Consider the following 23613-nt stretch of genomic DNA (forward strand, 5'->3'; position numbering starts at 1 on the left):
TAAATACTATTGTTTAAAAGAAAAATTAAATACATTTTATACAAATAGATGGTCCAAGTGGAAATGTCTTTTTAATATGTCTAGTAGTAACTCTTATTACAATTACTGATTGAATATGCATTGCATATTGCGAAAGTTTAAGTGTATATAAATTTTGTGTATAATTGATGTGTACATCTATTATATATTTTTTCAGAGTTATGTTCTTAGAATGTATTTTTGAAGGGTACCGGTATATATCAAACATGTCGAAAAACAATTTTGATAACAAGAAAATTACTAAATTTATTTCTTTTTTAGGTAGTTGTTTTTTCTTGAGCAACGTAAAATAGATCATATTGCAATGGCATATAAAGTAGATCCCGGTGGTCGTTCCCGTTTTGCAAAACTTGGAATGGCGATAAATGACGAACTTACCCAAAGTTGCAGAGATATTCTTGAAATGGAAGTTCCTCCTGCACTAATATTCAGAAAAGTAAAATCCTCATCGCTTTATCAAAAACTGCGACCTGATCAGGAATTGATTTTAAGAAATGCTGCAAAGTCTGGATACAATGAATTTGATTGCACATTACTGTACATGTTACTAAGAAATATCTGCTCCAATTTTAAAATACCAACTAAGGGCTGGGGTGGTAATGTGATGCCTGCAGCCGGAGATGTAATGGTAGGGGATGACATTGAGAGGATACGCCTCATCCGGAATAATGTTTATGCGCACGCGAGTTCAGCCTTTATTTCCCAAAAAATCTTTGACGAAAATTGGGCTATTATATCCGATGTTTGTAAGAGACTTGAAACTTTTACCGGGAAGAAATACTGTGATGGCCTAAATAAAATTCTGGCACAATCTTTCGACGAAGAAGATGAAGAAAACATAATAGAAAAAATTAAAAGTGATTGTGAAAATGATAAGTCAGTGCGAGATGTATTGTCGTCTCTCTTGGCAATGATGAAAGAATTCAGAGCGGCCAAAAGTTCTAAGAGAGAAGGTAAGCCCCAAAGATGTAAATGAACACTTCTTGTTAAAATATATTTTTCTATGTATTTAAAACAAATTACATAAACGGACACATTCACAAAAATGGAAAAATCAATTTAAGATGGTGTTTGTTTGTTTTTTTTATTTGTGTATAAAAATCCTGTTCTATGACACAAAGAGGAAACTGATACATGCAATCTCCGATATATAAGAAAAACTTCCGCATTTCATAATTAAAAAAAACTTTAAGCTTCTGTTTGCATTTTGGTGTTCTAGATAAATAACATGTTTTTTTTAATCCAGGATCTGTAGAGGTAGTTGTTTTATAATGTAGTCTTCAATCCATGATGAAGTATTGTAAAATGAATAAACTGTCGCGAATCTAAAAGAATTTACTTTGGTTTACTTTGCGTAGTAAATACTAGATATCGCACTGCAGAATAATAGACTATTAAAGTTATAGTTCATATTTATTTATAAAAACTATAACTCGGTAATTCCTGTTAATAATTAATGAAAACCTGCAGAAGAAAATTTAAAACTAGTTTTCTTTGGTCTAACTTTATGAACAGTAAACGTTCTAGGTAGTAACCCTTGGCAAGCAGAACGTAGCCCGTTAATATGTACATGCACATGTAGATATCCAATACGTAAACATTGAAAGTGTTCGACATTGATGAAGAGGTGTTTTAAGTAAGTTATAAGTTTCAAATTGACCATTCTGTCAGATATTAGACTCTTCAATGGGAACACGCCTATGAACGTCTAATATCTGACATAATTAAACGTTTTAGGCTTCGGGGGGGGGGGGATTCCCGGTTTCAAAACTCAACAGCATTGATTTTTTTTATTAATTTTGTTTTAAGAAGAAAAACCTCATATAATCGAGGACCTCCACCTTTGCAAAACGACATGGTGTATTTAACTAAGACGTGCATACTATAGCTTTCAGTCGTTTTAAATTCGGTGAACAAATGCAACCAAAATTTAAAAATGGAAAAGTATTTTCAATTGTTATTTTATTCTGATTTTACAAACACTGATTATTTGTCTATAACACCCTCTATGGCCTTCACTTTTGCTCTGTGACAAAACCATGACATTTTTTAATCATCAAATGCGTATAAAGTAAAGTATCATTGTTGCGTTGAATCACATTTTTTTGCTTTACGACAACGATCAGGAACTGTTTTACATGGCAATGTGCCTAGCTGTATACACAAGAATTCATAGTACAACGTAAGTTTGTTAGAATTCTAGTCTAGTCATTATTTAAAAATTAAACATCGGTATGTAAACATAAAAAAAAACAGATGATTAAAACCGAGGAAATAAGAACATGTTTTCCGTTTATTTTATTTTATTTTTTGTTTGTTATTATAAACAACTAACATTTAAAACAATGATTCATTTCAATTTTTAAATGTAAAATTTACAGTCATCCACTTAATGCAAAATATAACATGATTCACAGTAAGTTTGATCTTTCTTTTCACCATAGTAAAGGTAATTGATCTTGTTTTAATTATTTACAGGACGACGAGTGAAGGTTCTTTCTATAAGATTAAAAGCGAAAGAAATGCAAAATAACAGTCAAGCTATCACATTGAGTAGCATGATAAAAGATACACTCAATCAAATGATGGACGCAATCAACAAAAAGTCAACAGAAGAGGATATTTGTAATCTCCAAAGCAGTTTTGAATTATATATGGATAGTATTTCATGCGATGATGATAAAAAGGCTGCAATGAATTTGCTTGAAAAAATGAAAAAGACAATTCACAAATATGCACGAAAGCACCCAGACAAAAATGTTGCTATTCTCAATAATTTTGTGAGGTTTTTATCCACTCTCCAACAAAAGTACAAGCTAAGTGATGTGCATCTTGAGGATGGAAGTATTCTTTTCCGAATGACATTTGCATCAGAAGATGGGTACAGTAGGTTCAGTGATGATATGAAGAAAGGCATAGTAAACCAATGCTTAATGGATTTTTTCAGTGATCCATACATCCTCTCATTAGTTGGTCTTGCGGAGAAAGACATCGCGATTTCTATTACAGATTTAAACGAAAAAGGTACGTATTCTCATAGATACTCTCTTACTATTCTTTGACCGTGGAAATTTACTCTTCTTTGGTAATTCTAACTGATTCCAAATCTTAATTTTCTGGGTGTCCGTGTTTTCTGCCCTTTTGACTTTTCACAACACATATTCCTTAATGGATTTGAGGATTAATCATTCCCCTATTTCTTACAGTCAGCGTTGAATTTAATGTAGAAATGTTTAACAAGCATTTTACTTTGAATTCAGCATTGATATTTTATGTTAATATGAGATTTTACCCCAAGTAAAACATACATGGCACTGCACCGCGTGGATTCTATCAAAATTAAATTAATGCAGCATGGCAAATTGCTTAAGTGTGATTGGCTAATAAGCAAGAGTTACGGGTTAAATTAAAACTTGGCCAAACGATGTTTACAAACGTAAGACGGATTAGGGTAAAGTAAGTGAAATCTAAATAAACACTGCACATGTCACATAAAAGATATTATTTACAATAATCACTAATTTATATGCTTTTTTTTAATTAGAAAATATTGTAAAATAGTGTCAGCAGTCCTTGCCCAATTCAAATCTTAGAGATATTGTGTAAAATTCTTTGAAAGATCACAAATCTCAAAATGTTTGTGTGCGATGCGTGCGCTGTATGGTTTCTAAAAGAAAAAAATCTATGGAAATTGATGTCTACTGCAACTTTAAAAGGAAAATAGAAGTACTTTGAGCAATGAGATCACTAAATGATACCCCCATATTCTACATGTATATGAATATAATGGCAGTACCCATGTTTTTCTATGGAAAACCCAAAATATATGCCAGATCACACAAGTGCACAATGTCATTATGTAATAAAGATTCTCTGAAAGTCTCATAAAAAATTTCGTTCAATGGTATAAGAGGAATTTATATTAAAAGCAGAAGATGAATAACATTCACCAGATCAGACCTGAAGTTGTGATCCTAATATACACCTACAAGACGAAGCTGTTTTCTTCCTTTGAAATGCTGATTAGTCTTCTTTCTTTTCCTGTATGCTTCCTCTATCACGACAAAAATGCCCTTAAAACAAATGATTCAAATTTGGCAAAAGGAAAAGGTATCAAAAGGATATCAATAAAATGATCTTACAAACAAGCAAAACGTGTGCAAAAAATTATTGTACATTAGAAAAAACCCAAGGACATTTATCAAACAGAACATGAAGACAAAAGAGGTTTTATATAGTTGTACTGTATGACATATAGCAATAGTTTTCATGCATTTACATGATGGCTGCCTATTTATTATGTACACACTCTGCTGTTTTTCTGTCTATCTTCCAATTAAAGAAGACAAAAATGTCTCTAAAGAACGTTTGGTTGGCGAAAATTATTCCTGATTGTTCTTTTCACTTTTTTTGTTTTGTTGACAAGTGAAGGTAAGCTGGGGAAATATGATCCTTCTGGGTAATTTTTCAGATTTTGCATGCTTTTCTTAGAGACAGTTATCAATGTCTTTGAAAGTAGAAATAAAAAAAAAGATTCTGGATCCTTAGTTCAAGCATAACTGTCAACAGCTTTGAATACCAAAACACCTTCAAGCTTAATACTTTTAGTATCCCCAGCAGCAAATATCAAATAAGCCTTGGCTTTTAAACAATTGTAACATGTTTCATCCAAACAATTGTAAAGTAATTGTTCCGTACCTTCAAATTATACAAATAAGCAGATAAACAGACTTTATCTAGGTTGTTCAACTTTTAGATAATGTAGATGAATGAAGCTTCCTTTGAACTTGAAGGATTATGTAAACAATCTCTGTTTCGACTCTTCATTTCGATTTTCCACTCTCTCATGACCTACCAAAATTTCAAAATGTCATGTAAAAATTCAACGACTTAAATAAACCATGGGCTCTGGGCAGATTTGTGCATAGTAATTAGTAATGACCATAAATATTGTTTGTGTTATTAAACTATTTTTCCATAAATATGATACACAAATATACTTGTAGTTATTCAATAGTATGATTTTTTTTATACTTTCTTTTTAAAATTCTATGTATGCTTCATAATTTATACCGAAGAAAAGGGTAAAGAATCTTATTTTAAATGTTATTGTATTAAATCATTTTGAATTGTTTAAGTATGTTGACAATGTCATTATAGAGTGGAAGAAAATCGAATTGCATTCAATAAAGGAAAGAGACATAGCACAACGAAGTGACTCTGAAGATTCTTCGGATGAGGTAAAACATTGCATTCTATCTTTCAATTATCGTTAAGATACGGTTTATTATACTACATGTATAACAGTTATATGTGGAGAGAAAGGTCTTGTGTTTTATAGATTCTCTCCTTTGGGGGGGGGGGTTCAATGTCGAAATTGTTGACACAGAATGACATTCTTTATTTTAATTTTGTGACGACAACTGACATATCAATAAAACCAATAAAATGATTGTATAATATCTCACTATTTACATGGTTATGAAGATGTATTATTGTCAAACAAAGATGTACACATTTTCTTATTTTACATAACAATAGCCTCATTTCCCTCAGATATTAGAATTATCAGTGAGCTAGGATTTTCTGAAGCTCAAAAGACCTGATTTTGTCAAAAAATAGACTGACGTTGCATTACAGAGTCTGAAATACTAAACACTAGACAAGACTGTTTAGGCATCATCTAAGGAAATTTATTTAATATTTTGCCTTTAAAACCCTGTTTCTGATGTATTTTGATATATAAATATGTTACTTTAATTAAAAATCGTGCGCGTAAGAATAAAATCGACATTAAGATGCCACGTTCGCGGCCCATATTAGAGCAGAGTTTTTCTGTCAACTTAAGGGTGAAAAAATGAGTATGATTGTCTGTTGTATGAATATCAGTTTCAGTGATAATGCCTAGACAATAACCGAGGTGGCATGATGAAAGTTCTATCTTGATGTGACGTTGTTACGCGCCATCGTCAGCAGTTGGGGGGTGGTGAAAAGTTTAAAACAATCTGCACAGCAAGATGTTGTTGCCTTTTTATTCACTTATGCAATATTGAATCTAATTACCAGACCCAATGTTACTTCCGTCAGCTACACCATGATTGTAAGAAATTTATACTGACTTCCAATATGCAAAAACGATGTCTGTAACTCTAATGCATCGTTTGACACTACAATACGTGATCACAAAATTACCATCAACAACATGCATGTGTTTTTGACGTTTTATCACTTCCATTACGTGACGCCATACATTTCATTGTTGAGTAGTTTTGACCAGCAATTCTAGTGCAAAGTAACCAAAATACACATCTGACCAATTTTCATAATTTTCGGCCACATATTCAAAAACTTTTTACATATCATGTTCTTATGCGTTTCTTTTTCCTTTCAGTATATTTACCGTAAATTTGCAAATTTTTACGTCGATTTTATTTTGCGAATTCGGGTCAAAATGCTGTTGATTTTTAAGTTTCAAAATTTTGCGAATGACCACTGCTTTGTTTACTTTGCCTATTGGTATTTTTTTTTAAGAAAAATATTTTTGCAAATGCAATTAACTCGCGAATTTGCTAAAAAAAATATATACAACATAATTTTTCAGATTTATGTATAGATTTAAATAATTTGAGGTAGGTTTGAAGCTGTAATACTGTCTTGAATCTCGATAACTGATATTCAATTTTTTGATAATCGATATAAATACCTTATAATTAGTTGAGTACATGTACAAAATGGGAAAATAAATTTGAAATTTTCATCTGAAACTATGTCCATGCCCTTATTACAAATAATGACAAAACAGTTGAGTTTTTATTTAATGGAACACCATACTGGTTTAGGATAACAAAAATTGTTGTAGTTGACAAACCTAGATATATTGCCTTTTTTAAAGAAATTTTTTGGAAATAAAATCTTTAAAATAGTATCGTATTCTTCATATGATGTAAATGTAGTTTTTCATCTTAATGTAGGTGTTGTTGCTTTATTATTTCAGTCATTTGTCGAAACCTCTGCTGGATATCGCAAGTTTGAAGAGGCAAAACAATGTGCTTTGGATATCTTTGATAGTGTTGGGAACCTCCTTTCAAGAGTGGATGATGTTTTTTCTGGTAGGCAATTTAAAAAAAAAGAACATTCATAAATAAAATGCGCATACACATGTATATATATATATGAGAACTAGGGTGGCAAAGGTTGGGGCGATGGGCACAAAAGTTACCCTAACCTATGCCACCCTAGGTCTTGAGTTTTAAAAGAAAAAATTAATTAACGAAGCAGACGGACAACTTGAAAATCAGTTTTCCCAGTACATACACGCTTTAATTTGAAGCGATATTTAAACGATTGTATCATTTTTTGCGTAAAACATTTATTCATTTTTTGTCCATTGCAGCCGTAAACTTAAATCAAGAACATGTCCCTTGATGGTTATAAGTAACTTTTTTCATGGCCAAGACTTACGTTTTTAGTTACTTAAACTTGTATTTTCTATACATTCACATTAATCCCAATGTGGGACGAAGAGACTGGTTTTTTATGGTTTTTAGACTGCTTAAACTGAGATCCCGTGTGTTAGTAGCTAATGGCAGGAAAAATACCCCCCCCCCCCTGTTCAATAGCCCTGAGTGCCGATTATAGGACAAAACTTGCAGCTCCCCACATGCAAGTGGTGGTGCCTTTGTGTGAAAAAATCTTGAAAGGGACCTTTAGTAAAATACAATCATTCAAAGAGATCCATCCTACTGCAAATCCATAATATTTCAAGTCGTCAATTTAAGGATACTGACCAAAGGTGCCCAAAGGACAAAATTTAATTTGCTTGTAATTCTTTAATAATTAAAGATACAGTACCCGCATCGTTGATCTTTACAATTCTATCGTGTCCTATCGTGCGTGTATCCTATCGTATCGTTCGTGTATCCTATCGTACTGTGCGTATATCCTATCGTTTCGTGTTTTCCGTTTATCATGTTTTGTGTTTATCGTGTAGATCGTTTATCAGGTTCTATCGTGTATCGTGTTTTGCGTTTATCGTGTATAGTCGGAAACCCTCGGTTTTTATCTTTTTAATTAGTCAGGGCTACTAGAGAAAAATTTCGGTAAGCCAGGGTGTATGCATACCCAATAGATAAATAAATTAAATTTAATAAATAAATAAATAGATAAATAAATAAATAAATAATAAGAAGGGATTGATATGTCTTTTTTATTCCAATGTTCATTTTTCCTATCCATTGTCTAATAATAATAGTAATGTGTTAACGCCTCTGATATATATACATTTTTGCACGATTTTTTTTCCAAGTCTTGATATTACAAAAATCAAAAATACATAAGACATTGATCAAGATAACTTTAACACCCATTCTATCAGTATACGCTCAATATTTAAATCTATTTATTTTATCACTTTTTAATAAGCTTAATTCCTTGATTATTATAAAATATAATGCCTGAATATGCCTTATCCAATTTATCACACCATAGCAGTTACTATAAAATATTTTTAAATTTTAAAAATAATTCAAAAGGAAAAAACATGATGACTTAGAACAGCTTACCTTTTTCGCTGTAAAAATAAACTGAAAATATTATGCATCTGGGTGTAAAATCGCCTTCCTTACAAGAAAACTGACACGTACATGTAAATGTACCTTTCTCATTACCACACTGTCTTCCTGTGCTGTCAACACCCAACCCCCTTCTCCCATAAAGGACACCCCGACAAGTGTGTGTTCGCCGTCAACATATCTGTACGGCTGTCTCATCTGGTGTCAAATACATGTAGTACCCTTGAATACTGTTTCTAATGAAACGCATCTATATTTTATCGGGTTTCTGTTCATACATGTAACTTGTGTGTAAAACACTCGTTAAAGATTTTATTCCAAATAAATTAATAGATAATTGCACAATTTATGGATTTTAAAAATATTTTACATTTTTTAAAATTTAAATAAAAATTCATATAAATTAATTTAATGAAATAAAGTCCCTAGGCTAAATTTAATCCACTGCTTTATTTTATCTGTACAATGTTACCATGTTCATGTGCATAGGTCTTTTAATAAGCTTTTTAAGAAATACTGCACTTATGGTAAATGAACTTTCGAATCATTGGGTTTTCTGTGTAATACAGACAGAATTAATTCTCAGAAACAATTTCATTGATCGTAGAAAAGATTGAAATAATTCTAACATTCTGAACTATGAAAATTAGCTTGCATTTTGTACGTTAATTTACTGCATGTACTGTACATGTATTAAAAACAAAAAACAAAAGGAGTCCTCTGATTCCGCCGTGATCCTGCAAGACGAGTAAATACAACTAATTAATTTATAGTATTAATCAATTTCATTCCATACTTACAGTAACTTTATAATAAAGAAGTCAATATTATATTTGGCTACTTTGTTAAATCTTGTTTACCAATTTTAAATTGGTCATAGACTTTCAATATCCTGCCCTTCAAATATGCCTCATATGAGAATAAGTCTATAACTATTTTCGTTTTTAGCTCACCTGAGCCGAAGGCTCAAATGAGCTTTTCTGATCACATTTTGTCTGTAGTCCGTCTGTCCGTCTGTCTGTAAACTTTTCATATTTTCGACTTCTTCTCAAGAACAGCTGGTCAAATTTCAACCAAACTTGCCACAAAGCATTCTTAGGTGTAGGGAATTCAAGTTTGTTCAAATGAAGGGCCACGCCCTCATTCAAGGGGAGATAATTGGGAATTGATAAAAATTTGGTGGCATGTTTTAAAAATCTTCTTCTCAAGAATCACTGTGCCAGGAAAGATGACACTTTTGGGGAAACATCCTCAGATAGTGTAGATTCAGGTTTGTTCAAATCATGACCCCCGGGGGTAGGGCGGGGCCATAATGGCCGATCAAAGTTTTACGTAGAAATATATAGGAAAATTCTTTGAAAATCTTCTCCTCAAGAACCACTGGGCCAGGAAAGATGACACTTATGGGGAAGCATCTTCAGGTAAAGTAGATTCACGTTTGTTCAAATCATGACCCCCGGGGGTAGGGCGGGGCCACAATGGCCGACCAAAGTTTTACATAGAAATATATAGGAAAATTCTTCTCTAGAACCACTGTGCCAGAAAAGATGAAACTTCTTTGGAAACATCCTAAGGTAGTGTAGAATCAAGTTTGTTCAATTCATGACCCCCGGGGGTAGGGCTGGGTCAAAATGACCGAGCAAAGTTTTACATAGAATTATATTGGAAAATTTTTTAAAAATCTTCTTCTCAAGAATAGTAAAGCCATAACTGATCATATTTATATAAAAGCATTTTCAGATTGCGTAGATTCATGTTTGTTGAAATCATGACCACCGGGGGTAGGGCGGGGCCTCAGTGGAGACTGAAGTTTTAAATAGAAATATATAGGAAAATTCTTCCAAAAATCTTTTTCTCCAGAATAGAAAAGCCATAATTTATTATATTTATATGGAAGCATCCTCAGATTCCTCAGATAGTGTAGATTCAAGTTTGATGAAATCATTACCCGTGGTGGTAGGTGGGGGGGGGGCAAAATGGCCAACCAAAGTTTTACATAGAACTAAATAGGAAAATTCTTTTAAAATCTTCTTCTCAAGAAAAGCAAAGCTATATTTGATCATATTTATATGGAAGCATCCTCAAGTAGTGTAAATTCAAGTTTGTTTAAGTTATGACCCCCGAGGGTAGGACGGGGCCAAAATTGCCAACCAAAGTCTTACATAGAAATATATAGGAAAATTCTTTTAAAATCTTCTTCTCAAGAATAAAAAGTCATGATTGGTCATGGGACTTTTTTAAGATTTAAACTTTTCAATAATATTAACCAATTTCTATTTTTTTCTAACCACAGTGCTCAGTTGAGCGATGTAGCCCATGGGCCTCTTGATTTTTAATTAATTTGCCGACTCAAACCTATTTTGAATTATTTTAGCATCGGTACACACAAAGTCTAAAAGCAATGATTTAATAATATTTTAGTCGGAAAAAGTCACATTTCAACCTGTTTAAAGAACAAAGTACGGTATTGGCCAAAAAATGCCGCTTGTCAGACCTGCTCGATACAAAACATTTTAAAAACCTTAGAATTTGTAGAATTAAATGATATATAATTTATATACCTGTCTCAAATATATGCATTGCAAAAATAACGCTCAATACTGTACCTTTTATGGCAAAACGTCAAGAATTTACGAAGAATTTTGACGCGACGTCATACATATAACGTGTACAATAAGCGTAATCTGAAGATTTCAACTTATTCGCTAGGACACAGTTTTTATTATATATTGAAGAAATTAAGTTGCTGATTCAATAACACTTTTCTCGTGGATATTTATTTTCAATTTAATTGCAGGTCTCAATAAAAATAATATCAACTATTTCTGTTAAATTAATTGAGAAAAATCTCGTGAAGATTATGTACTGATGGAAAAATTCGAGTGTCCCGGGCTGTTCTTAGTACCAAAAAACTCACTTCTCAAAAATATGGTAAGTAAGGTGCACAAACAGTTGAAAAAACTCGAATGTCAATAAAATTATTATTTAGATCTATTGGAACAATAGCGTGGAAGACTATGATTATCTAATGTACGTATATACAGGAGAATTCCTCCTTCTAATGGTCAATTTTGCTAGTAAAGATATTAAAACATATTAAGAAGAATGCGAGAAATTTCGATCTTGATTTAAAAAAGTATCAGCCTAGTAAACTGTTAATTATATAATGGGTACATGAAAACTGTTTTCTGTGATATATTCATTTATACCTGCTTGGTGACTGAGGAACACTTGAAATTTAAATGCCCCCCTCCCCTTCCCTCCATTATGAGTTGAATTAGTTCATATAATTTATAAATGCCATACAATATATTTTGGTTTTAATAGGACTGTAAAATTATATCTAATAAGACTGAAAATGAATTATCAGTAAATGTTGTGAAATTTTGTTTGGAAGGCGGATTAGATTGGGGGCGAGGGGGGTATACATGTAAATCAAACTTTCGGTTCAGACTGAATATCATAACAGCAGGTATTCTTTCAATTTGCTTTTAAAAAAGTTATAAAACCTGTTCGGAAAATATTTTTGATTTACTATTGACTACTTCATAATGATTTATGCAATTTTTTCTTAATTTATAGTCAAAGTGAAACTAAAGCTATTAAAAATTTTCGCGTTTTCTGGGACAACCCTCGTAAGTTTATATATACACTGTATTCAATACTATTTGACAATTTTGTCGGATAAGTACATGAATAATCGCTCATGGATTATCTTTTGAGAATCCCCACTTTTTAGCAGCCGATGACATATTTATTCCAAATATATGTATTTAGTACAGTGTTCGCATATTTTATTTGGTTTAAAATTTTTAAGTTGCTGGTGCACTTTTGTTGTTGTTTTTATTTTTCGCAAAAATTCCTCGCTTGGTAAGGAATGTAGCATAAAAAAAATATATCACGGCTTCCTTGTATCTTCATTTTTCTGACAATTGAACGTGTTGTATGTATGATTCTCACAGTAAGCGAAAAGAATCTGGAGGGCTAATGTACAATACAATACAGACGAGTATTTCCTGTATTTAAAGAATATACTAAACATGTTATATATGTATTGGTCCATGAGAAGTCATTTTAGAAGGGGGATGGTCACAACTGAAAAAAAAATGCTTTAGAAAATTTAGTAGTCCCTATCCCCAAACATACCTTTTCTTAATTTTAAGCAATTAATGTAATATATAGTGAGTAAAAAAAAAATAAATAAAAACACCAACTATCTGCAATCCCCTTCCTGGGAAGCACACACTTTTCATAAATTGCATGGCCCAAGACCCCCCCCCCCGCCATAAATAGGTATTTCCCTTTCTGAGAGTGTTGAAACTTTTCATTATCGAAAAAAAAATTGAGTTGCGAGCTTTTCCTTCAGAAGTAGTAGATTGGATTTCCTAATTGTACAAGTAATGCCTTTGTATAGTTTAAGAAGTATTTTATTCATAATATACAAAAAGTACAATATGAATATGGATTGAACAGCAGGCCAAGGGCCTATATTAGTTCTCTCCATTTGAGATCAAGGTACACATGGTACACTTAAATTACTGTACATATTTTAAGTTCAACAAAACATGTATTATAAATTAATATTAAGAGAATTATAAAGAATACATAGTTGAAGAAAAATTGAGGAGAAAAAATGCATAAAGAAAACAATAACATAAACTTAAGAGAAAAGTGAGAAAGAAGAAAAAAAAATGATAGAAAAAACAAACAAACAAAAAATTGAGTAATAAAGAATATGGAAAGGAAGGCTCAGACTAAAATCTTTTAGTCTTTTTAAAATCATAACCTGATAATACAATATTGACATCTCTTGGTATTTCATGGTCACTCATATATGTAATTAAAATGTTCCTGGCAAAATCATAACATGGGCATTGAAAGAAAAAATGAACAGAGTCTTCAAAACAATATCCACATTTTAAGCATTTAGGTGAATCAACTAAATTATGATTAAACAAGTCTGCATTAAGATTACTAGAGAAGTTTCTCAACTGACAGTGGAGTATATTTAATTTTCTTTGTCCATAATTGTATAATTTGGATTTTGTTTTATCTTCAAGATTTTTATTTTGCATACACTGTTTAAACTTTGCTACACTTGTTACAGATTTTAAGCTATCTGGCAAATCATTCCATAATTTAATTGTAGATGGTAAAAAACTATTGTAGTATGCAACTGTTCTAGTGATTGGTAAGTGATACGAATTATTGCGTAATGCGTAATTATGTGAAACAGGTAGGCATTGATTGACCATTTCTTGCAAATATTCAGGTGTATAATCATTAAGTATTTTGTACATAAGTGTAAGCTTATGTTTAGTTCTTCTTTCACTAAGTGTTTGCCATCCTAATTCATTATACAATTTTTGTTTTGAAGAATTGCGTCTTAACCCAGTAATGATACGCCCTGCCTCTATTTGCACACTCTCTAATAGATTACTCTGTTCCTGTGTGCAATTATCCCATACTACATTTCCATATTCTAAAATAGGCCTTATAAAAGCAATATAAATACTAATGAGAGAATCTCTGTTTAATTTGTATTTAAGGGTGCGAAGAACATTTAAACGTTGACATGCTTTATGATATATTTTGGATATATGTTCTGACCAACCACCATTGGATTGTAGTATAAGTCCAAGGTGGCAGTGACTTTGCTGTTGTTCTATGTAACTATTTACATAACCAAATGAGATTTGTGGATGAGCTTTATTTGATCGGGTAAAATTAACATTTACAGTTTTGCTAGGGTTAAAGTCTACCATCCATTGTCTGGACCACTGTTTAATTTTTTCCAAGTCATTTATTAAAGAGACGGCAGGGGCTTGTGTATCAGAGTCTACAATTACAAACAAAGAAGTATCATCTGCAAATAACCTAATTTGATTTTCTAAATTTTCAGTTATGTCATTAATATATATCAAAAAGAGAAATGGTCCTAATACCGAACCTTGTGGGACGCCTGCATTTATACTTTCTCTAACTGAGGAGTACCCTTCTAATAAAACTTTTTGTTCACGATCAGTAAGATAGTTTTCAATCCATTCCAATATATTTCCGACAACACCATTCTGCTTAAGCTTAAATAATAACCCCTTATGCCAGACCTTATCAAATGCTTTTGATATATCACAGAAAACAAATCTTACATCTTTGCCTTGGTCTAAATTGCTTATAATAGTATTGTATATTTCTAGAAGCTGATTTACAGTGGAGTCCCCAGGTTGGAATCCAGACTGATTCTTAGATAAAAGATTATGATCCATCATATAGTTGTGGAGATGTTTGAAAATAATTTTTTCCATAATCTTACAGAGAATACTAGTTAAAGCAATAGGTCTGTAGTTTCCTGGTTCTTCGGGACTACCTTTATTTTTATAAACTGGTGTAATATTTGATAGTTTCCATATATGGGGAAGCTGTTTGCTGGTTAATGATGCATTAAACAATTTTGCTAGGGGTGCAGTGATAGATGGAATTATATTTTTCAGTATTTGTGGAGAAATATCATCTGGACCTGGAGGTTTAGATGGGTTGATATTATGTAATTGATCCTCCACTTCTTGGGGTGTAATATGAATTGTGTTTATTGAATATGGTGGACCTGGCCCTTGAGGGGTAATTGGGATTCTGTGCTGACATCAATATGAGATATTTCTGCAAAGTGTTTATTAATTATATTAGCTTTTTCAACTGGGTGTATATAAATTCTACCATTGGATTTTATTGGTGGGGGTTTAGTCTGTTTTTTAGAAAATTTAGTAATAGACTTTACAATTCGCCACCATTTGCCAGGTGGTATTGATCTATCTAATATTTGTGAGGTAATTTTTTCTTTATAGACTTGTTTTGATTTACGTACCATACTTATTACTTCATTCCTTAAATGACGGTATCTACTCCATTGATATTCATTATTATTTGCTTTTGCTTTATAATGTACTCTATTTCTTTGTCGCATCTTACATCTAATAGCACTTGTCATAAATGGTTTATCTGATGGTCTAATGGTCACTACTTTTTTAGGTATATTTTTGTCAACATAATGGTTATATATATTCATAAAGTTATCATATGTGTCATTGATATTGTGTGTATTAAATACCTCTCTATCCCAATCAACATTTGACAAATCTGTGCATAGTTGTGAGTAGTTAGCTTTTGTATAATTTCTTATGTATCTTTTATATGAATGTTGCTTGAATGTTTTAAAATGTAGATCAACACCAACTGGACTATGAGTGCTACAAAAAGGCGTTAAGATATTTACAGTTTCTATTTTTTCAACAGCATTGGTAATAATAAGATCAATACATGTACCTTTTGATCTTGAAAAATTTGTTGGTTTTGTAACAACATTTGATAAAGAAAAATTTTGCAACATGTTTTTAAATGCATTGTTACCATCAGCTAACATATCAAAATTAAAATCACCCAATAGAAATATTGGTAATTCAGCATTCAAAGCACTTTCTATAGATAGAGCAAGTTGGTTTACAAAGTCTGCTTTTGCACTAGGTGGTCTATATATTACAAATATTACCTTTGTATGTCCCAATTCACGCCATACAGTTTTCTATCGTACAGTACAAAATGCATAATGCTATGAAGTGTTGGCATTTTATCATACATAAAAACATAAACTAATATTTGATAAAGATAGTGAAAGTATAAAAAGCAGATACTTTTTCAGCGTACATGAACTTCGTGATCACAAATTAAGGAATGTGATTGTGTATGCTATTGGACAATACGGATATACCTGGATTTAGGGTACAAATCTTTTTTTTTTTTTTTTACCGAATTAGCATCCCCCTTTCCGGGTGTTGCTAAAACGCGGAACGAAGCGGAAAATATGATTTCAGCTAGATTAAATCCCTTAAATTACACAAATGTTATCATAAACGGTATATCTTATGCATATTTAATCCCTCATTTTTAAATACAAGTTGATTTAGTTATGTCCTGTCTCTTCGCCGACATAGCAGTGACGTACGCATTTATTTTGCTTTTGAAAGGGGGCGGGGGTAGAATAAAATAAACTTACCCTGAAAGATCTTGACAAGCGGTTTGATTTGGAAGGGGAATTAATCAAGTTCAAACTTATCCTCTCTCATGCAGTACATTTTTTTTTTACACAACTTACAACTTTAGGCTGCTTGAAGTTCGTATACCGTGCTCGGAGGTCTCGGAGAAATTGGCACTCGGAAAAGTCAAGATACATGTATTTTAATGTGTTCTTTTACTTTTAGCAAAACTATACAATCCATATATAGAAATAGACAACATGTGAAGCCTCTAAGAGTCTATTCTTTCATGTAAAGTGAAAAGTTTACTTAAAACTATTATGAAACAATAAGCCTACATGATTACAAATATTGACCGTATTTTAATTCATAAATTAGTAAACAGGCACTTGTTTCTGTAATAAATTTTTGAGCCAATGTAATAACGTTTTATTATTATACTATGGGTTAAAATTTATTCCCGACTCAAGTGCCTTCGATGAGTAAATACTCATTTCTTCGAGGATTTCGTTTGTTTAATTTTTCCCTTCCTCACTCATAGGTTTTGAAGTTTATAGGTGAAATGACAATTATTGAGTTAAAAGCTTATACAGTGTCTGAAAAAAGTGGGGGCAAAATTTTGATACATGTATCTAAATGATCTAAATGGTGAGAGAACTAAAATCTAAAAGAAAATATCTGAAGATTATGATTAGAGGCAACCATAACAGGATAACTTTGCTTAAGAACAAAAAAAGTATATGTATTGAATTAATTTGTAAGAATTTTCCTTAATGTTTCAGCTATTAATATTTGAATTTTTTGATATGCATACTATGCCACTGCAAGGCTGGCGGATTTAAGAGGGGGGGGGGTGACTTTTGTGTCCAAAATATATATAAGATTTAATAAATATACATGTATGTATGCATGAGCTGAATGTCAAACATATGTCTATATATATGTATATACATTTTATTGTATTTTTTATGGTTGTCATATTATTGTTTGGAGGGGTCGCACTATGACTATAGTAAGACCACATACACATGTACATTGAGGAAGACTCGTAGAAAATATAATTATACTGAGGTATTTCGGATTTCTTAAATTAATCTTTTAATAAATATTAAAAAAAAATATTACTGCTACTTTTGTGTAATGAATTGAGGTCTAGGATATTTTAGTACTGTTGTTCAATACTACATGTACAACCAACGTACACTATAGTCTATACACTTGTGCAGATGATGTACAAACAGCATAAGTAAAACGGCATCTTTAATTAGGTACCATTTATTCTTTGTTTTCAAAATATTTTATTCATATTCATAGATATCTATTCTTTGCGATATCCAGTGATGGTACTTAAAATCAGCAAATCTCATTTTGTATCAATTATGTGTCATTGATATCGATATCAGGAAAATTGTGTCGGTAAATTATCTTTTTTCCGTATGTTAACTTTTGCAAAATTCATATTGATCACAGGTGACAACCAACACTATTTCAATAGTGTAACTGCGATATGTAATGATGAACTTATATGCGGAGTATAAAAGTGGTTGTTGCATGTGAAAGGGTCTAATTTCAGCAAAGATTACTCATTTTTCAATATAATTTAACGATTTTACATGACCATTCCATGTTGAGCGCGCATTAGTGACGTCATAGTTAAAAATTACGTCATTTTTGTGCCTGTAGAAATTAGTTCGCATCTTCCTTACTTCAAAGCATAACATCAAAAAATTGTACAAAGAAGATTAAAATATCGTATTATTTTCGGCGAATTATTGCTAATACCGTACTTTGTTCTTTTTAATTATCCTTTGAGATTTTTTTTATTATCGTAAAAAATAACAAGGAGTTTATCATCCAATTCCGTTAATTAATACAAGGTTTTAAGTACATGTATCTGTTATATATTGAATGTTTACATGGACATGTATGAGAGCTTAGTGTACACGTAAATGTACATGTGTACCTGTAGCAGATTCATATTCTGTTGACACAGTTTACATGTATTATTGTAGAGCGGCAGTGTATTAATTAAATATTTATTTAGAATTCTACTCAGGAAATTAATTTTCTAGAACTATATAGTTCATTATAGATCGATCTTGTAAAATTTATTATATTTAACTAATATAACCAAATTATGACTGTGATAAATCAGGAAAGAATATTGCATGAAAGTTTACCATTCTGCAAATATGACGTCATTAATGTGAAGCATTTCTCTATTTTCAACAGAAAAAAGTCTCAAAATGGCCCATTTCAAGGGTGATTTTCCATTAGAAAACAGTGTCCACAGCCATCGCCCACGTTAATTTTTTGATATTTTGTGCAAAATTCAATAACAAATCACTATCTCAAGATCTTTGTGGGCGATACCTGTGGACAACGTTACCTGAAAGAAAATTCCATTGAAAATATGTGTCTTCTGCAACTTTTTAAGAACACACTGGAAAATGCACATGTTTATGACGTCATAATTAGCATTTAAAAACACACGTGAGAAAAATGACTTGTGTGATTTTTCTGCATTGAATTTCAATTATTAAAAAAGCATGAGTTTTCAACTTTTGCACAAGTTTCATTTTTTTTTAGAAAATCACAGGGCAAAATTTGTATGGAAAACATATCTTGTTCTTTCCATCCGCCTAACATTCTTAAGTTTGAAAATGAATAACTGTTATAATTGTATCAGTCACACTATTGGTTTTTTTTCCAAATGTGTATTATATTACCACATGCATTTCAACAGGTACACCAGAAAATATTCGAGATATTCGAGATATTTTTAAAGAATGCAGGGATAGGAAGAGTTGGTTTTCAGAAAGCCGAAAAGTTTTGGAAAAGGAAAAGATGAAGGTCGTTGTATTGGGCAGGTACATGTCAGCTAGTCTAACTCCAAAATATGTATAATTGCTGAATAATGTTTGATAATGTTTTTAATAACAGGGTTCACATATATTAACAAAGTATGAAAATTATAATCCTTATTGTCTAAACTTTTGTGGCGTGAATCTCAAACGGATCTTTTTGATTAACAATATTTAATACTCGTTTGTTTGTCTATATAGCTATTTGCTTGTCTGTTTGCCGTCGGTAATCTATTCCAAATTTTATTCATTTTCTAAAAAAGCAATTGGCAATAACGAAAATTGACTCAAAGCAGATTTGGGTAATTTATCATCCAGATCCTATTTAAAAAAAAAATTTTGAAACTGCTCAGCAGTGGAAAGCGGTTTCAAAGCAGTCCAAAACAGCTCCTGAGGTTCTAGGAAAATGTTTGAGCAAATACCAACTGGACCTGAATAAAAAAAATACAATGAAGCACATTAAAGAAATAAAATCCACGTTTAAAATGGGACGTTTTTCTTAAGCTATCTTTTGAAGATGATTGTCATATAATGACACGCCTATCTATACTTGTAAATTAATTAATTTTGAAAATAAACACCGTAACGCGTACACTTACTTTCTCCACTAACAACCCACTTTATACAAGACGATGTCCCAAACAATATTTAGATTTCATTTCGAATATTAATAAAGTATCGTGCATTAAATTAAAAATCTACTTCAATTTTCTATAACTCGCCATGAAATAGCATAAACTTGAGCATGGCGGTATTTCCAATCGGCGAATCTAAGCTACTGGCAATTTTTTATGAAAGTGACAACAAGCAATCCATTATTTCATAAAATGTCATCACTGAATTGTTCAATCACAATTTCATATAAGGACAGATGATACAATCAAACTGTTGTCCACAATTTTGAAAGAAACAACTTGGGTCATGTGCCACGACGTATTTCTTAGTTTTTATTCAACCTAGCACAAAAATGGCATTTGAAGTGAAAAATGAAGTGCATTTTTCTTTGTTTCATATGTCTTTAAACGATATAAAGGAAAAAAAAAGTGATACAACCAATTATAAGGGAAATGTGCAATTGGTTTCGTCATTCACCGATCTCAACATTAACGGGAGCTTCTAGGACATTATTCAGCATCGAATATCGAACATGTTATAAAGAAAAAAACAAGGGAATATGGCTGCACGGCCATAAAATGTTTTTGTATGATTGGTTGTTGAAATAATGGTTACACTTGTAATCATTGAGAACACTACGTAGCATTGTTAAGGATTGAAAAATGGGGCGGGACCTAAAAGTTTACTGTGCCGTCACACAAAAATATGACTTATGTATTTCTCATAATACCTTAAAATGAAATAATTTGCAACTTTTATCTATATTAGCATAATAAACAACAATGTAACTTATCAATGCATAAAAATTTGCTCGTTAAATCCCATGAAGCTGGTTTTAAACAAAGCATTGATTGCGAAGAACTTGTAAACCTTACGTCATATTGGTAAAAATGACGAATTTCATGTGCTCTGAGAGGCAGATTGAGGAATTTTTTAACAATGGAAAATGTGTTTATTATTAAATGGCACATTATTTACAGGTTTTAAATTTTCGATCAATACCAATGTATATCCTTTGTTTAGTGCGATTATTAAATATCTACCAAGAGAATGTATTTTATTAATTATGTCGTGTTTTTATGTACAGGTTACATATATTTTACATCGAGATGCTTCATAAAATCGTACTTTCGCAAGGGCATACACTGCATAGATCTGAACCATTTTTTGAATAAAGATAAAGGATATTTTTCCTAACTTGAAAAGTACTGCTGCTTTCTTTAAATCAAGGGCATGATTTTATAAGTACACAAAATATTTGGTAAAAGTCAAACATATTTCGACATTGGCTTATTTACCTGAAAATTTAACTATTAAAACGCGAATTTTATTCAAAGCAGCAGCACTTTTCAGAAACTACAAAGTATGCAGATAGAAATAATAGCTTGAATTTTTAATTTCAACTAGGGTATGCCCTTGGGATATTGAAATTTGTTCAACATTCAGTACAAGAACTGTGCATTCATCACGTGACTGTCCGTCGATGGGACTAAACTTCATACAGTACAGAGTGGGTTCTACTATGATATTTCCATAAGCCTTAAAGTTCCGTGATAATAAACAGCTTAATTAAAATAAAATCAATTAAAAAAATCCCCTTTTTTGTACGGCTATTTTCCACTGATTTCTCATAGTACATGTAGGCCTTAACAGTGCTGCGCATAAATCCGCGAAGCGGATTATAAAAAGGCGTAATCTGACCCAAAACAGGTTTTATATCGAACAATTTGGCCAAACATTAGAGTCATTCCTTATAATTTAATTTAAAGGTAATTAAACAACTGGGGGTGTAAAATTGTGTTGCTTTTTATGAGTTAAATTTGCCACTCAATAATACAAGCTTGGTAACGGAAGTGATGGGAAGCGAGAGGAGAATATAACTGCTATTTAGACTTAGCAGCCATGATGTTTGTTTGTTAGAAGTAATATAGAGCTACTGTTTGAAGTTAAATGTACATTAATTTTATTGAATCTTGAAGTTTCCATGAATTCCGAGGACTGGCAATGAGAAGATTGCATGGGTACAGATGATTCAGCTGGTTGTCAAGGGGGGGGGGGTCTCCATACAAAACCAGATTATATAGTATAATTTGCGTTCCGTTTTTGAAATCCACCAATGAGAGGCTAGAAAACAAATATTTTTTTTATCAAAAGACTAAAAGACATGTATATGTACATGTAGGACATGATTGTATGTCTTTCCTATAGATTTCTGTATCCGAGAGCATTGTGGCAACGAACCCGGTGTATAATTTGTCCAATAAAAGAGAAAGCTAACGAATAAGGTATTGTTCAAATACAATTAAAGATATAAGACTGTTTGCTTTAATCAAAACATTACAGATTTTTGCTTTAATCAATACGTAACATTTTTATTTTCTAAATACAGTCTTTTGTTTTAAATACTCTGCTTACTCGTGTGGGGAGGAGCTGATTTTTTTTACATCGGAACTTGGGTATTGATTTTTATATATGTACAAAAATTTTGATATGTATAAAAAATAAAGCAAAGTGTTTACAAATCGATAAGGAACATATATTAATTTAAACTAACTACCTGTGAATTTTTACCACATCCCCAACCCAGTCCCCCCCCCCCCCGCAAGAATATCTGAAGTATAATATACATATACATTGTACATGTATACCAGGTTTCACATGAACGTCAATAAAAGAGGAAGGTTGGTAATGTACATCTACTTCACGTTTTTGAAAAATTTCTTCCCTTTATAAGCCTGTAGCCTGTCAGTACTACAATTTAAAAGTGTAGCGTTAAACCTAAAAATATGATAACAAATAACAGAGGCGGCTGAATCCCCTCAGTTAACTTTCTGAGGACCTGGCAGGTTCAATATATACAAATATATGATTAAGCAATATATACAAATAAATTAGACTACTTGTCTTTAATCAATTATATACACAAAATCAGTGATGCTGGCTCATAAGAGATCGGCTCTTACAGCTCGGCTCTTGCGGCTCCTACAGTCTCTTTTCTTTGATACTGGCTCTTACAGCGCAGTTCATACAGTCCGGCTCTTGCTGTCTCCTGTAGTACAGCTCTTGATGGCTCCCACTGTCGCTTTTAATGACAAAACAATATCTAAAGCCAGGAAAGACTTGTTCAGTCACGTCTGAAAGCTTTAAATATTTATTTATAATCATTAACTAAAATTACCTCTCGTAACAAATGGTCCGCTTGTCCTACTCCTTCAGCATCAACTTCGCAATTGAATTAATTTGCCGCTTCACCTGTATTTATAGTCTCATAGCTAAAATAACGCCACCTAGCGGAACATGACTAAAACAAGCCTTGTACCGGAATATCTTTTCCCGGATTGTCTCAAAAGCACAATATATTTTCTGTCGGAAATAGCAATGATACATTAAATATCTTGCACCTGTGCGTGATTTATATAGTTTCTTAAGAAGGGAAAAAAATCGGTTCATTTGAAATTATGTAGAGCAAGTATTCCAAAACTATGATAGACAATCAAT

At 31.9% G+C, this 23613-nt stretch overlaps 1 protein-coding gene across 1 annotated transcript; it reads left to right on the forward strand.

Annotated features, from left to right (window-relative positions):
• Positions 1–313: 313 nt before the first annotated feature.
• On the forward strand, positions 314–23253 carry LOC134229585 (uncharacterized). The gene is made up of 6 exons (XM_062711336.1): positions 314–992; positions 2518–3063; positions 5200–5279; positions 7034–7148; positions 19383–19506; positions 23133–23253. Exons 1-6 carry the CDS (start codon positions 344–346, stop codon positions 23251–23253), a joined length of 1635 nt encoding a protein of 544 aa, XP_062567320.1. The 5' UTR covers positions 314–343.
• The last annotated feature ends 360 nt before the right edge of the window (positions 23254–23613 follow it).

The sequence above is a fragment of the Saccostrea cucullata genome, unplaced genomic scaffold (assembly GCF_032062105.1).
Source record: "Saccostrea cucullata isolate Sc308-1 unplaced genomic scaffold, CSIRO_AGI_Scuc_v1 ctg4307, whole genome shotgun sequence".
NCBI lineage: Eukaryota > Metazoa > Mollusca > Bivalvia > Ostreida > Ostreidae > Saccostrea > Saccostrea cuccullata.